Source organism: Protopterus annectens, chromosome 9.part0, assembly GCF_019279795.1.
Source record: "Protopterus annectens isolate FY-2018-M chromosome 9.part0, PAN1.0, whole genome shotgun sequence".
In the NCBI taxonomy this organism is placed as follows: Eukaryota; Metazoa; Chordata; order Ceratodontiformes; family Protopteridae; genus Protopterus; species Protopterus annectens.
Genome location: NC_056743.1, coordinates 90927581 through 90942829, shown reverse-complemented (window position 1 = coordinate 90942829; position 15249 = coordinate 90927581). Strand labels below are relative to the sequence as shown.

The 15249-nt window shown below is 41.0% G+C and overlaps 1 protein-coding gene across 4 annotated transcripts in view; it reads right to left on the bottom strand.

Moving 5' to 3' along the window:
- ANO5 (anoctamin 5) overlaps positions 1-15249 on the bottom strand; it is a 1890652-nt gene that overhangs the window by 140777 nt on the left and 1734626 nt on the right. For all 4 annotated transcript variants that reach the window (XM_044082599.1, XM_044082600.1, XM_044082601.1 and 1 more), the window contains one exon: positions 14400-14605. In XM_044082599.1, the coding sequence (XP_043938534.1) occupies positions 14400-14605 (206 nt within the window). The remainder of the gene's footprint in view (positions 1-14399; positions 14606-15249) is intronic.

The window sequence follows — 15249 nt, the reverse complement described above, 5'->3', positions numbered from 1 at the left end:
TAGGAGAAGTGAAATTTAAGGAAGGTAGGAGAAGAGCAATTGATGAAATGCTAGAGTGAATGACAGCTGTCATACAGAAAGAAAAAATATAATGCATGAAAAATATTATTTTTCTTTTCCATTAATGTGTGCATGCCTATGTCACAGAAAACGAGAAAAGGAAAAAGAAATGCCGTTGTCCTCAAAGCAATGTTGGCAGGTAGTCACTCCTGGACATAAACATCCAAGACCATCTCTCTCTAAACATCCAGATTCATCAGTGCATCTATAGAAATCCGCAAATTAGGTAGGAAAAGAAGTCTGCACTTTAAAGTCAATATGACACACAAATGACAGGGACACAGTATGAAAGAAGGGTGCACGGAATGTGACTGGACACTACATGTGGCAGAAATTCTGGGTAGCTGATGGAATTAACAAGGAAGGACAGGTAAAGGCAGGCAAAAGGGATGACATCAGCAGGAATCAGTGATGGACTCCAGTCTAGCTCTAGTGATACAATATAGGATTACTTTAAGGAAGAATAAAGTTGCTTGAGCAAGGGATCTGTAGAGAGACGTCATGCTCAAAAGTCGGCCGAGTGCAACAGGGGGATAGGATATTCAAGAGACAAGAAGCTAGCAGTGGAAAACAAAGAGGGAGTTACAGTAGTAGATTCTGAAGCAGGGGAATGAGAATGATGTGCAGTAAAACAGAGACAACCATCAAAGACCACTTCCAAGCAAATCATGACGCAACTCTGAGTAACAGAAAAGGAAGTATAACAAGGTATCAGGAAATACATGTCCTGGAACAACTGTAATGACATACAAAATACATGCAGAATGGGTTAATGGTCCTAACAGAGTATTGTAAAAGGTTTAAAAGGGGTATAACTAGGTAAGTGAGTACAGGAATTATATAGTTTGACAGATAAAAGTGATAAAAACATTGTCTTACAGAGCATCAAAAGAGGAAAGGAAAGGAAAAAATATTACCTGGCAAAATAAATGATCTAGCTTAAAAAAATCTGATAGGAGCTAAAATGGATGTCAAAACCTTAACTTACTTCCTGGTTTTGTCTTTGTTCATCTAACTATGGTCTTTGAGGAAGGGTAAAAGATGCACAGGTTTTGCTGATAGTTTGAATTGTTGGTTCGTCATCTACCACCATAACATACAGCTTGTGGTAAAGGTTGAAAAGATCCATTCTGTATCTCAGTGTATCCCTGTGGAAGCACTTCCAGTTTCAAATACTTCTTTTTATTTTCAGTCTTTGTCAGTGCCCTCTCCACCATCAAGCTTTACTGTTACGGTAAATGACATTACAGATTTGTTATGCACTACATTTTTGCATAATACTCACTCAGACTATCCAGGTTAACCAATGGAAATAAACTAATTAATTAAATATGCCATGCTTTCCTGTATCCAGAGGTCCCAGTTTTTGCTATTTCTCTGTCTTCGTACAGCAACAGGATTTTTTGTTAACTTGCTCACATAGATTAAGGGGTGGCAGATGATAAATACTATCAGCAAACCCAAGTGCTTGGTGGTGGTGTTGCTTACTCATTTAGTCTAGGCCAATTACTTCTAACCTCAAAAACTTCAGCAAACAATACCAGCCTGTCAGCTGCTTTACGTTCTTGGAAATTCACATTCATTGCTTCAGTAATGCATACATCTTAACCTCTGGTGTCTCCTCCTCCTTTTCCATGTAATTTTTCCGCTGTCTTCACAATATTTGGCCAAAGCTTTGTTTTAGTATCAGATCTTCCAGTGAACAGCCTGGCTTTATTTCCCTAAGTATTAACTGATTTAATCTTTTGGCAGTTCACAGAATTCCCAAAGGTTTTCAACAACTTAATAGTTCAAAAGCACTGGATTTTCCAGCCAACAACCTTAGTCATAGTACATCTCTCTCAGCTGTACATTACTGCTGGGTAACCGCATGTGGACCTTCGTTGACAGAGATAGTTGCTCTTTAAAATCTTATCCAGCTATATAACAGCTGTCCATCCAATAAGCATCTTTTAATTTCACAATTGCAGTCAACAACCTGTAGAAATCTTTGAGCCCAGGAAAATAAAATATGTCACTGACTCCACTTCTTTCCCTTCTACTTGAAAAAAAAACTTGTATGGCAAGATGACAATTTATGTTTTTCTGATGTTGAACACCAAGTCAACTTTTGTGTGTTCCATCTTTCACCATATCAAAAGGTTCATCAGTTCTTTACTTTGTCATCAAGAGTTGAATCATTTGCATATTTGAGGTTATTTGTCCCAGCAATTTTGATTCTAGTACTCAATTTGTCTAACCTAGCATTTTGAGCAATACAGTCAGCAAACATTAAATAAGGATGGTGACAATATACACCCTTGTCATACTCCTTTTCCAGTCTAGAACCAGTTAATTAAATAAGGATGGTGACAATATACACCCTTGTCATACTCCTTTTCCAGTCTTGAACCAGTTATTTCATATTTAGTTCCATTGTTTACTGATCTACAGATTTTTTAGCAGGCTTCATGTTAAACAATGTTAATTGTCTATCTGAAGTTCTTCCTACCTGAAATTTCCTGTACTCCAATATGCTGTTTGGAAAAGGTGGGTGAAAACTTTACATAAGTGGGTGTCTAGCTGGACCTTGTCTTCTCCTTCAATCCACACATCAAACAAGCAAGCATTAAAATAAAAAAAAATGATGAGACATGATGGCAGCACTACCTTTGTTACCAAAAGCACTGTTTAGGTTCACGTTAGGATTTTTGCAGGCGAGTCTAGGGCTATCAGGCTCTTTAAAATAGAAAGGTACCTTGACCTAAATATTTCGTTTGCATGCAAACAGCTGTGTGTGCAATGAGGCCATTGTAGAGACGAGACTAATAACTGTTCCTAGTTATCAGTTCAGCTGAAGAAGTTCACTTGATTCGCATGAACGAAAGTGCTCACAGATTAACGTTTTGGTTTGCCTTTGGAGCTGTGGCCCTTTGTTACTTATTTTATTAGCACTTTGTTGTTTTTTCACTGCATTACACCTGCTAACATCCACATTTGCCTTCCATCATGTACCTAATGGTTGCAAGTTTCCTAAGGATTTCACTACCGGCAAAGAAAGAAATTGTCTGCTTGTAGTTACAGTTAAAGCTGACAGTATTAAAGTAAATGCATGTCTTCTGAGGTTGGGTCAACCAATCATGACCCACTTATATTCGGTTTTACAAAACTTTGGGATAAACAAGTTCACGTTATTCCACAACCAGCAGAAACAAAATGTCTTACAAAGTCCAAGGGCATATTGTAGAATGGAAATAAAAACACATTCCTAACATGGTCTTCATATGCTCCTTGTGTAGCAACAACCATGAACTATACATTAAAAGTCTGCTTGTAAATACCCTTGCAACCATGGCAGAAACCCTCAACAAAAACATCACATCTGCTCATCACAGAAATGTCATTTTTGACTTGCAAACTTATATTTTACTTGAAGTATTTCAGACAGACTGCCTTAAATTGGGAATCATTCATTCTAGTCCTTTCCTTTTATTCCATATTATCATTCTCCTTCACCTCCTGTTTACTCAGAGATGTACACAAGGGTGTTGGCAGGCATAAGCTATGTATACTATAGCATACACTTGGCTTGCCGGGATATTGAAAAATGTCAAGGAAAGAGAAAAAGTCCTAAAATTCCTCCTGTCCCCCACCTAAAATGCTCAACTGACTGATTTACAACCATGGGGGAAGAGGGTGGTGACCGGACTGCAGACATGATTGGACTGCAAGGACTACTTTTTTTTTTACTGTACTTGATTACTATTGGCTGCAAGTGTATCTGGCAGGCTGCTTAATTCCCGTTAATACAGCTACAGCCAATTGGTTCTTCCCTTTCATAAGTTGCTGGAAGCTGCCTGAAGTCAGAGTTGGAGTTCCATACTGATCATCACATTGAGCGAGTGACTTAATCTGGTGACTGGTTGTGGATTCCTCCATCCATAATGTGAGAAGTAGCCTATATTTTTCATTTTTGAGGAGGCATTGCTGGCATAATGCTTCTATGGAGTACGAGGCAGAGCAAGTCACTGTATTTTGTCAGTGTGTGCACCTCGTTCACATACCATTAATCGCAGTATGTCCAGATTTTTGCCTTATATCTTTGGTCCGTTTCCCAAAATTTGCGGTTTTCTGATAAACCACTGTGGACCGAAGTCATAAAATAATGACAGACATTTGAGTTTCAGATTTCATATCCCTCCGAAATGAGTGTTGTCAATCTGCATTCATTCTTGACTATTGCGTCTTGGTTCCATCCTCGGAACCGGCTCGGCTGTTGTATCAAGCTCGCACCAGCCAAAAACTCTCAAGCTAAGGCCACTCATAGTGCCTCGGATTCCCTTCGCCTCAGATAGAGTTTTGCCCATAGAAAGAAAAAAAAGGTGGAGCAACTAGTTCCGAACCTCCAGAAGTCTCTGCAGGGGGTATGAGGGTGGGATGTCAAAAATGAATGAAGAGTGACAGCACAGATGGAACATTGTACTAAGAACATAACTTCTTTATCTGATGTCAATCTTCATTCATTCTTGACTGTTGGGACAGAGTCCCTAGCTAGTTTATGTCCTGGGAAGCACTATGGAAGGAAATTCCTGAGCACCATTGAGCCAAAGGATGCTCTTCCCCAGGAGACCATGCCTAATTTGTAATGAATGATAATGGTATGAGGGGTAGCCCAGGTGATCGCTGCACAAAGGTCATCCATAGAGGCTCTAGAATAAAAGGCTACTGAAGTGGAAACTGATCTGGCAGAATGAGCCTTGACCTTGGTTGATAGGTTCAGCTTGTTTTGGTCATAAACAATGGTGATGCAATCTCTCAACCATTTCAATGAAGTAACTTTGGAAACTGGTTTGCACAGTTGAGTACCTGAAAAAGACAGGAACAACTGGTCCGATTCCTAAACAATTTCGTTCTAAGTAAAAACGTAATGGTATGTGCACATCCAACAAATGCAAACAATATTCTCCTTTGTTTGAGAAGTTCAGGAAGAAAACTGGCAGATCTACAGACTGATTAATATTGGAGTCTGATACTACTTTAGGCAGAAAGGAGGGATTAGTTCTAAGTGATACTCTCTCTGTGAAAAATGATATATGGACGTTTCACACACAAAGCCTGCAATTCTGATATTCTCCTGGATGACATGATGGCTACCAGGAATGGGGTCTTTCAAGATAAAAATTTGATATCACACGTGGCTGCTGGGTCAAAGGGCTGACGGACCACACTTTGCAAGACTTGCTTTAAATTCCAAGGTTCGATTGGTTCTTCAAAAGGTGGTTTCAAATGTAAATCGCCCTTTAGTAATGTTTTGCAGAGGTGATGAGACATTAAGGGAAGGTCATCTAAGCCATTATGAAAATTTGAAATAGCAGCTAAATGAACTCTAATAGCAGAAGCTGAGGCTCCCAATTGGAATAAAGTTGATAAATATTCTAATACCTTATCAATCGAGGCTGAAACTGGGTCAATCCTTTCTCTGCGAGACCAACGCACAAATCTGTTCCATTTACTAAGGTAAAGTTTCCTGGTAGATGGTTTATGAGAAGCCAGAAGTATCTTTTGTATTGGGGAAGACAGATTATTCTGCTTAGCAATTACTGGAAGTGGAGGTACCAAGCAGTCAAGCTTGAGATTTTGTAGGTTTGGATTGACCAGTCCCTGCGGATGAGACAATAGGTCTGGAGTTGGATCCAGAGTCGAAGGACGATGAACTAGATGAGGCCAAACAAAGGGGAACCAGACTTGATGGGCCCAATAAGGTACAATGAGGATCACTTTGCTTCTCAACTGTTGGGCTTTCTACAAAAACTGGGGAAAATTAGGGGGAAAAGGTGGAAAGGGGTCAGAGTTGGGCATCCTTCTGCCACATTCCTCACACTGCTTGAATCCAGTTGTTCCCTTAAGCTTTTCTGACATTTAAATAGAAGAAAAAAGCATGTACAGCGAAAACTCACACACACACACACACACACACACACACACACACACACACACACACACACACACACACACACAAGTAAGAAAAACAAAGGAGGGGTTTTTTTTTTTTTTTTTTTTAAAGGTTGTACCAACAATGGTAACTACGAAAATACCCAGAGGGGGTAAAGGGGAAAAAAGTACCAAGCCTTAAAAGTACAAACTGAAAAAAACTGTCTACACCCCTGAATGTACAATCTCAAATGGATGTCCCCTCCCCATGTGTGCTGCAGATGGCCTGAACACTATTTTAAAAGTCATCTAATCAGTGCCTGTAAAACAACAGACTGGCATCTGCACCTCTATAGACTATTCTTAAAGTTCTCTAGTATAATTCCAATTTGCAAAATATGTTAGTTGAGTGCCTGCTTTAAACATTCAAGATAAGATGCTTTGAGATGGGAGACAGAAAATATAGAATAAAGGAGATAGAAAAAAGCAAACCAGAAGTGGTGCTATCAATGAAAACAATCTCTCTCTCTCTCACACACACACACAAACACACACACGTGAGCAACAAGCATTACTTGAGTAATAGAGAATGATGCGATGGCCATATTTGAACCAGACATTCATAGAGGAGGCAGGACCTTCAAACTTCTGAAAGGGAAACTTAGAACAGGACAAGGGGACAGCGTTATATGTAAAGCAGGGTAAGTAAATGACAAAGGCAGTTGAGAAAGAAAAGCGCAATGGTATCTTGCTGAAAATCTCTGAAGAAGCTTCTAGGTAGATAATTAGTAAGCAACTCCTTGCAAGCAGAACAGCTGGACAGTAGTCACAGGCAAATGCAGCCTTTACACAGGACCGTAAAACAAACTCTGCACACATCTCCCTCTAAATAACCACTGTCTCTATTCTTTCTCTTTCATCTTTAGAAATATTTTCCTCATTTCTTCCATATCTCGATAAACAGATATATAAACCAAATTTCTATTTACTTTAGAACCTAAACATTACTTGACTTTACCCACTCCACATAAGTTAAACTTCCACATATTTCCACTCTGCATGGTTTAACAGTCAAGTTTCCATCTCATCTGCTCCAAAACCTCTCCATTGGATCTTTTTCTAACTGCCTTCTCTCTACAGGTGTACATCTCTAGATACTCTCCCAAACATCATTATACATTATTGCTCTCTCTCTCTTTCTGGTCATTTAAATATCCTACAACTTCTCCAATCTTTTCCAGTGGTTGCTCACATCCAAAAACCAAAGTCATTTGATTAAATCACCTTGTTTGTGTCGAGTGGTCAGACCTCTACTCAACCAACAATACCAAAACCACACATTAATTGCTGCATCATATTCTGCTCCCTTTAAAAATGTATGTTCACTGTGTGATCTGAAAAAAATTCTAAAAGAAATGGATACTATTATTCGGGAATCCTTCAAGTCTTCCAACACACCCACTGCTCAGCAACATATTGAGTTATACAATACTTATAAATACATGCTAGAAAAGACCAAATCTGACTACCACGTCTATACAAACAGCTTTCAAACCCAATGGTACTAGAACATTTCTCCTACATCAACACTCACAAATTTGGCCTTTTCTAGCTTGTATTTATAAGTATTGTATAACTCAAGATGTTGCTGACAGAGACAGTGGGAACTAACGTCGGGTGGCACGATGCCAGGGCACTTCTATGGGCTAGGCTTGTAAAGGCTCTAGGGCCATTAGCCTAGTACATATCTATGAACCTATGAACAATCAACACTAATGACTTATCCTAAATGAATCCTGCCTGGCAATGCATTTCACCTATGGTAACTGATCAAAATCAAAGAATCCAAACAAAAATAACTGATCCCAACATATCAATCAACAACCCCCCCTTTCTCCCCATTTTCTACACAGGATCAGGGTGTTGCATCAAATATCACCATCTCTCTCAATTCAATGACACTCTCCTACCTTCACTGACGGTCATGCCTGACTATCACAGGTCTTCTCTCACACAATCCATCCCTTTGCTGGATGCCCTTGTTTCCTCTCTGGCCCAAATCTTCTTCGCCAGATTGTCATCTTTTCTGCAAGGTGCTCGAATCACTGCAATCTGTTCTCTTTGACATTCTCTGCAACTGAAGCGATTTGGGCTTCTGTTCTGATGTCATTTTCTTCTTCTGTGCCCCAGTGTGACTCCTATCACACATCCCAAGCACTTCGCCTACATCTCTACCTTGCCAACTACTCTGCCTTTACTGCCCAGGTTGTTGTGCCATACCATAGTACTAGCTGCACCACTGTTTTGTTCATCTTACTTTGTAGCATCTTTGGCATTCTTCTGTCACCCACTACCCATAACAATCTGTGCCAGTTGGCTGCAGCTCCTCTGATTCTAGCTTTGACCATTTCATTCAGACTCCCCTCCCGAAACTACCCCACCCAGATACTTGAAGCAGTTAACCTGTTCCATTATTTTCCCTTCTATCTCAGTTCTTGGCTTATGATTTCTCTCATTTGATGCCATTAAAATGGTCTTAACTGTATGCTGTTACATTCATTGTGCCTTCAGCTTTGCATTCCATTCTCTTATCATTAGAAGAAGTTTTAGTTCAGTGTCTACCTATAACACGTTGTCTGCATACTGCAGCATTGCTGATCTGTATCCTCTGACCTGTACGCTAATGTAGTCCATCACAGACGGCAGCACACTCAAAGCTGAACACTGATGCATACCCAATCCCAATGAGAACACCAATGTTTCTGGTAGAATTTTTCAAACAATCATAACATCAAAACCCTGAACTTTCAAAAAACAATAGATCACAAAAGGAAAAGAATCAGTCCATTAAAAAAAAAACATCTTAATTAAAAAAAAAAAAAAAATCTAATTTCAGACAATTGGAACAGTGATAGTGTTGCAGAAAGTTTTTCTATGGTAGTGTGTATAGGACTGGGGTAACAGTTATGGGTAGCATGCTTTTATTAAGGTGGAGCGGGGGGCTTTTAAAGCATGCTGAACCTTTGGGGAGCCATAGCAGTAGGATCAGGGTGCATTCACATTACAATGATCGTATGGAAGTGAATCAGGACTCTTCCTCCTCCCTCCCCAGATAACCGCTCAGACATTTCTGGTGAGCTTGAATAGTCTTCACATGCCAAAACGTACAGACTACATCAGCCTCAAGGGGTCTCCAACAGATGGATCATCCAAACAGAATCTACAAGGGAGAGGGGACTTTTTGTCCTTGTCAGTCGAGTGGTACCATGGTCACACTCGATTACAACACATTGAGAAAGAGAAGCCCACTGTTTCTGCATCAGATGCATGCTCATCCACAGATGCAAAAACCGGGAAAAGGATTTAACAAACATGTAAAACTTTTTGGGCAACACACACCTGACTAATGAAATCAAAAATGCCATGGGAGATGCTTGCACTGGGTCTGGCACTGACATCAGGTCACATTCCTTAAACACAAGGTCTTGTACCTATGCTTTATATTCCCACCAACATCTGTTTGATATGCAGTCCCTAAAACGCAAGCTTTGGCACAGTATAACCCAGCACCCTCCTTTGATCAAGGCCAAGAGCCTCTGCTGAGTGCAAGGGGAGAGTGTGGAAAAGACTCCTTGGCTTTGAGTACTTCTAACCAAAGGATAGTTGACCTTACAAGTCCACTTTCCAGGATCAGGCAAGCCACTCAAGTTCTAACCAGCAGCTAGGTGCTAGACAGTGCCTACAATCTAGAATGCACATCCAGGATGGCAGACAGGGCTGTACCTCCTCCAGGTCAACAATCACAGACATGGAGAACTGTTATGTGCTCAACATCTCTAGAACCTGAAATGTCATTTCTGCAGTGACTCTTTAGGAGTACCAGGCTTCCAGCTGCCCATGGGACCCACTTACCATTTACCACATGAAGAACTTTCAACCACTGTCATTGTCCTGGTACCCAATGTAGGAAAGATGCTTACCATCTGCAGTCTGTGCACAACAATTATGTTAGCAATTTTCACTGTGTTCCCCTCCCTCAAGACAAATGAAACAATTCCGGTACAAATCGTAATATGACAGCCACAGTGAGAATACTATTCACCAACTTAAATCAGTATTGAGATCTGAAAGGTGTAGGTGGAAAGAAAGTCTTGCTGGGCCTGAATGTTAAAAGTACTTTTATGGTTAGGAAATGACATCTTGATGTATTCCTGGCACTGGGAAAGTGCACCTGAAAGGAGAACTTCCAAGAAAACCTGTGCCAAAGCCTGTATGGCAGGCAGCATGAACTTTACAGTTGTTTTAACTTCCTACTGGTGACCATCACCTGCTACCAACTCTTCTCACTTGCCAGGTCTGCCAGACGTGATTTAACCACCTTCCAAGCTCAACCTGACCCAAAACTAGGGCCAGTGAGGAGATCGTGGACACTGCTGCAGTGCTATACTGCTACGAGGGAGTGTGCTCTATCGTTCTGCAGCCTCCCTCCTCCCATGGCAAGCTTGTTTGTTCTGCAATTGCTGCCTTCTAGAGGTACTCTGTATGCAAGCTTCTGCACATGTACAATCTCAGGACCAAGAGATATACAACTTACAGCAAACAGCAGGCCAGACTCTAGCACTGTTACTGCAGTGAGCCTAGGTTTCCTCCCACCCCCCAGCATGAGCAAGCCAACTTCAGATGCTCACTATATCCTTCATGCAGTCTTTCCAGCACCCTTTCCGCCAGTCAAACATTGGCCATCTGGGGGTGCACTAAGGGCCTTATCCCTCTGCTGCCATGTGGCAGCTAGAATGAACTCTACTGTAGATCTAGTAAGAAGGATTCCTTGATATTAGATCAGCTGCTATTATATAACGCAAAAATACAAGGTGCCAATAACTGAAGGCTGATGAATTACAAAATGCTGAAGAGTGCATATACTGGACAACCTAGTGAATACCTACAGCTGTTTTATGGAATGACTGACTAACATATGGTTTATCAAGCTGTTCCCTGTATTTGGCTGTTCAGTGGTTAACATCTCTACCTCACATCTCCTGAACACACAATTCAGTCCTGGCTTCTGGTCATCACATGTGGGGAGCCTGCATGTTCTCTCTGGGTATGCATGTGTTTTCTATAGGAAGTCCAGTTTCTATAGTGGCACAGCAGGTAGCATTGTCACTTCACAGAAAAAGGTCCTTTTTTTTAATTCTTGGCTGAAGTGCCTTCTGTTCTCCCTTCTCCAGATGCTCTGGTTTCCTCCCACATTCCAAAGACATGTGGACTGTACACTCTAAGTTGGTGACAGTTGTTTTGTAGTATGGAAGAATGAACGTGGCAGGGACACCAGTCAGTTCTGTATACACTGACTCTAGCTGATGGTCTCTGCTGATAAGACATCCCAAACCCCAGGTCCAAAATGGGAACAAGGAGACTGATGTCAACTCCAGTTTTCTCCTGTTTCCTACCAAAAATGTGCTGGTGGTTTGATTTCTCTGAATTGTTCATTTGCATTGGATTTACCATAGCAATTGTGGCCCTGGTTATGACTGAATAAAGTCAGAGGTGGGTTCACTTACATGGTTAACAAATGAGAAAATTAAACTGAGGCAGAAGCGTAAGGTCTTTTTCTTATTGTTTTTTGTTTAAGCATGCCCCTTTGACTGGGACAAAAACATTTAATGTATATACTTGCAATTTATTTGCTGAAGGCACAACATACTGCATTCAGTTATAATATTAAATCCTATTCTAAAAGCTTTCTATACCTACAGTTTCACTTCCTGTTCACAAAGTAACATATTAATTACATTCTTATTCAGCTCTGTAATGCATTTACACATGGACATATATTTATCTACTTACTACTGTGAAACTCGTATTTGACCTACTAACCTTAACTGGATTTGGTTGTTAAATAACGTTTAGGGATTGTTTTTAAAAATAAATTTTGCATTGCTAAAACATATAAAGGTTCATAGGTAAGTACTAGGCTATCTGCCCGAGGGCATCTATAAGCCTAGCCAGAATGTGTTGGCTTTCACCGCCCCCTTAGATTAGTTCCCTGTGCCTCTGTCCAGCAGAGCCATTAGTTCCCTGTGCCTCTGTCCAGCAGAGCCACTGCAGTGATCCCCGGGATAAATTTTCTGTTTCCCATCCACTCGTCAAGGTTTCTCCTGAAGAGTGCTAGTGAGGGGCTCTGCCTAATGTAGATTGGAATCCTGTTCCAAAGCATGGGGAGTCTCTAGGTCAGGAATCTATCCCTCCAGCACGTCCTATTTATCGTTGTGGTGAGGTTTAGATCCCTACAGTGTGTGGCTCTCTGGGATTTGCTTTTTTTTTTTTTGGTGCAGCATGTCAATCAATTCTGGGTTGGACAATGGCCTTGTATGTCAGGCAGAGCTCACCATTGAGTAAGCAGTATACAACAGAGTACAGCTGGAGTTTCTTCAGTTGGGCTGCATAGGGCATCTGTTTGAGGCCAGTAATCCTCTTGATGAGGTACTTCTGTGGTCTTTCCAGCTGTTGCAAGTGTCTTGTAAGGTACATCCCAAATGGGGCATTGTATTCTATGATAGGGCTGATGAGCAGAGGGGCACAATAACCTCTTTTGTTCTAGATGCGAACCCTTTTGTGATTAGGTGGGCCACATAGAAGGATTTTCTAACCACCTTGGCAATATGATTATCAAAGTAGAGATTACTATCTACTTGGGTCCCCAGATCCCTTATTACATTTTCTGTATTTAGGGGACTACCATGTATGTGGTAGTTTGCAGGTACTTTGTTTTTTCCAAAGAGGATGACTATGCACTTTTTGGCATTTAGCTTGAAGCCATGATTTTGACACCAGGTATCTGTCTCAGTGAGACCCTTCTGGAGGATGTCTGTATCAGCCGGAGAGTCAATTATGGCCCCCAGTTTGCAGTCGTCTGCGAACTTGGTCAGCCATAGTCCTCCTGTGTTTGCCTATACCTCTGAGAAGTAGATACCGAAATGGAGGGGTCCCAGGACTGAGACCTGAAGGATGCCACTTGTAACCGGTTTAAAGTCGGACCTAGAGCCTGCAACTCTCACCGTGTGGGTTCTATCTGTGAGCCAATTGGCAATCCATCTTGTGACGTAGAGGTTTATGTTCAGGCTGGTGAGTTTGTCTATAATACCACAATGGGGAATGGTGTCGAAAGCCTTTGCGAGGTCTAGGTAGGCTGTGTGGACCTCCTTTCCCTCGCCTAAAGCCTTGGTAACTGTCTCAAAGAAGTCCACCAGGTTTTGGAGGCATGATCTGCCCTTAACAAAGCCAAACTGGGTAGGGTCCAATGTTTGGAGGTTCCCAATGTCTCTGTTAATGCGTTCCATGATAATGCGCTCCATAGCCTTGCAGACCAGGCTAGTCAGGCTTATAGGGCGATAGTTCCCGGGGTCCGTTGTGTCTCCACCTTTGTGAAGCAGGATAACTGTTGCTGTGCACCACTCTAAAGGTATGTAGCCTGTAGAGAGGCTGAGTTTGAACAGTGTGTTTACGTGAGGGGTTAGTTCAGCCTGGGACACCGTCCGTTCCCATTGAAGCTGTGTTTTTGGCTTTGGATAGGGTTGTTTTAACCTGTGTGTCAGTGATTGCCGGGGATCTACATTCTTCTGGTATGGTTATGGGCCCTTTAGGGGGTGAGAGGGGGGTGAAGTTTGCACTAATCCTGTCTGCCAGAATGTTGGCAAGATCAGTTGGTTCAGTGTATTTTGTGCCATTCTGCACGAACTCAGAGCAGATCTGAGAGTTTCCACTTGGGTTCTTGACATAGCTAAAGAACGCTTTGTGGTTATCTTTGGAGTCCTTGGCAATTTTTCTTTCGAAGCTAGCCTTGGATGATTTTATGAGGAATCGTAGTTTCCTGCTGATACTGATCCGGGATTGTCTTTCCTTCTTGGGATTTTACTCTTTTCTGTACTAGTTTCCTCCTCCTATTGTATAGCTTGTTTATGGCAGGGGTCCACCATATTGGTTTCCTTTTCTTGGAGGAGTGAGTCTTGGTTTTGCTTGGGCTAGCACGATCCATGCATTATTGCAGGTGCTCACAGAGTGCCTTTGTAAGGGATTCAGCAGCTTGGACAGCATTGTCCTTTAGCATGGGGGGCTGTGAACCTTTCCACCTCAGTCTTAAGTAACATGAAGTTTGCTTTTGAAAAGTTTTTCATGGTGGTTTCCTTGATTGGGGGTGGGGGAGGAATGTGGATAGCATTACAGCTGGGTACCACATACAGAATACATACATACCAATTATAATACCAATCATTGCCAAAATGTATTTTCTTTAATGCAGAACAACAAAGTACTACCTCTGCGATGCCTGTCAGTAGCTACCAGTGAAGTCACAATATCCACATTTCTACAAAAACAAATACATGAGAGAAAACCAACAATTAAATCAGAGAACACAAAACACTTACATTGGTTACCACAGATAAAATGGCCATTGCATTTAAAATTTCCTGCCAGGCTCCAATGCTGTGGGCCTTTGCTGCTACTGGTCGTCTAAACTGGGTGGTAAATTTCCAGGCATCTACTCGAATCTCGAGAATATTGTTCAACAAAGCCAGAAGAGGAGCCAGTGGGAAAGATGCCACGAACAGTGTAATGAACCCAAATTGTACAACTGTATTGAAATAAAAGTAAAATAAAACTCAGAAGATAAAAATACACCAAGTCACAATGCTGAAGTTATCACACCTTCAAAATGTGAAGTTAGATTAAAATTAATTGCATAAAGTACATCTACGAACTTAAGGCATCTGTTGACAGTCTCAGCCACTAGTATGGATCCAATTAGCACAATGCATCAGCAATGCCCACCTGCAACACAGGCTACCTACTAGAATAAGCAGCAAAAGCAGGGTGCCTCATGTTTGTTCATTCAGTAATCAGTTCATCAGTTAACCAGGTAAGTGATCTAACCCTGCAGACTTCTTTCTGCCATAACCTGGGCCAGTATGTTCCAATTTAAAACGTAATGTAACAGTATAGAAGATATATATGTGCAGCCCAAAAATAAACATGATTTTGAGAAAAATTAATTACACTATATAACAAAAGAATAATATGCAAAATAAGTCAGCTATAACCAAAACAGTATATATAATGATCTAAAGATGGTTTAAAAAAAGACACACAATGAAAACATTTATATATTCATTCATATATAATAATCTAAAGATGGTTTAAAAAAAAGACACACAATGAAAACATTTAAATAATAAACACAGAAAACTAGCTACTTCATTTCTAGGTAAGTTTTAAAAA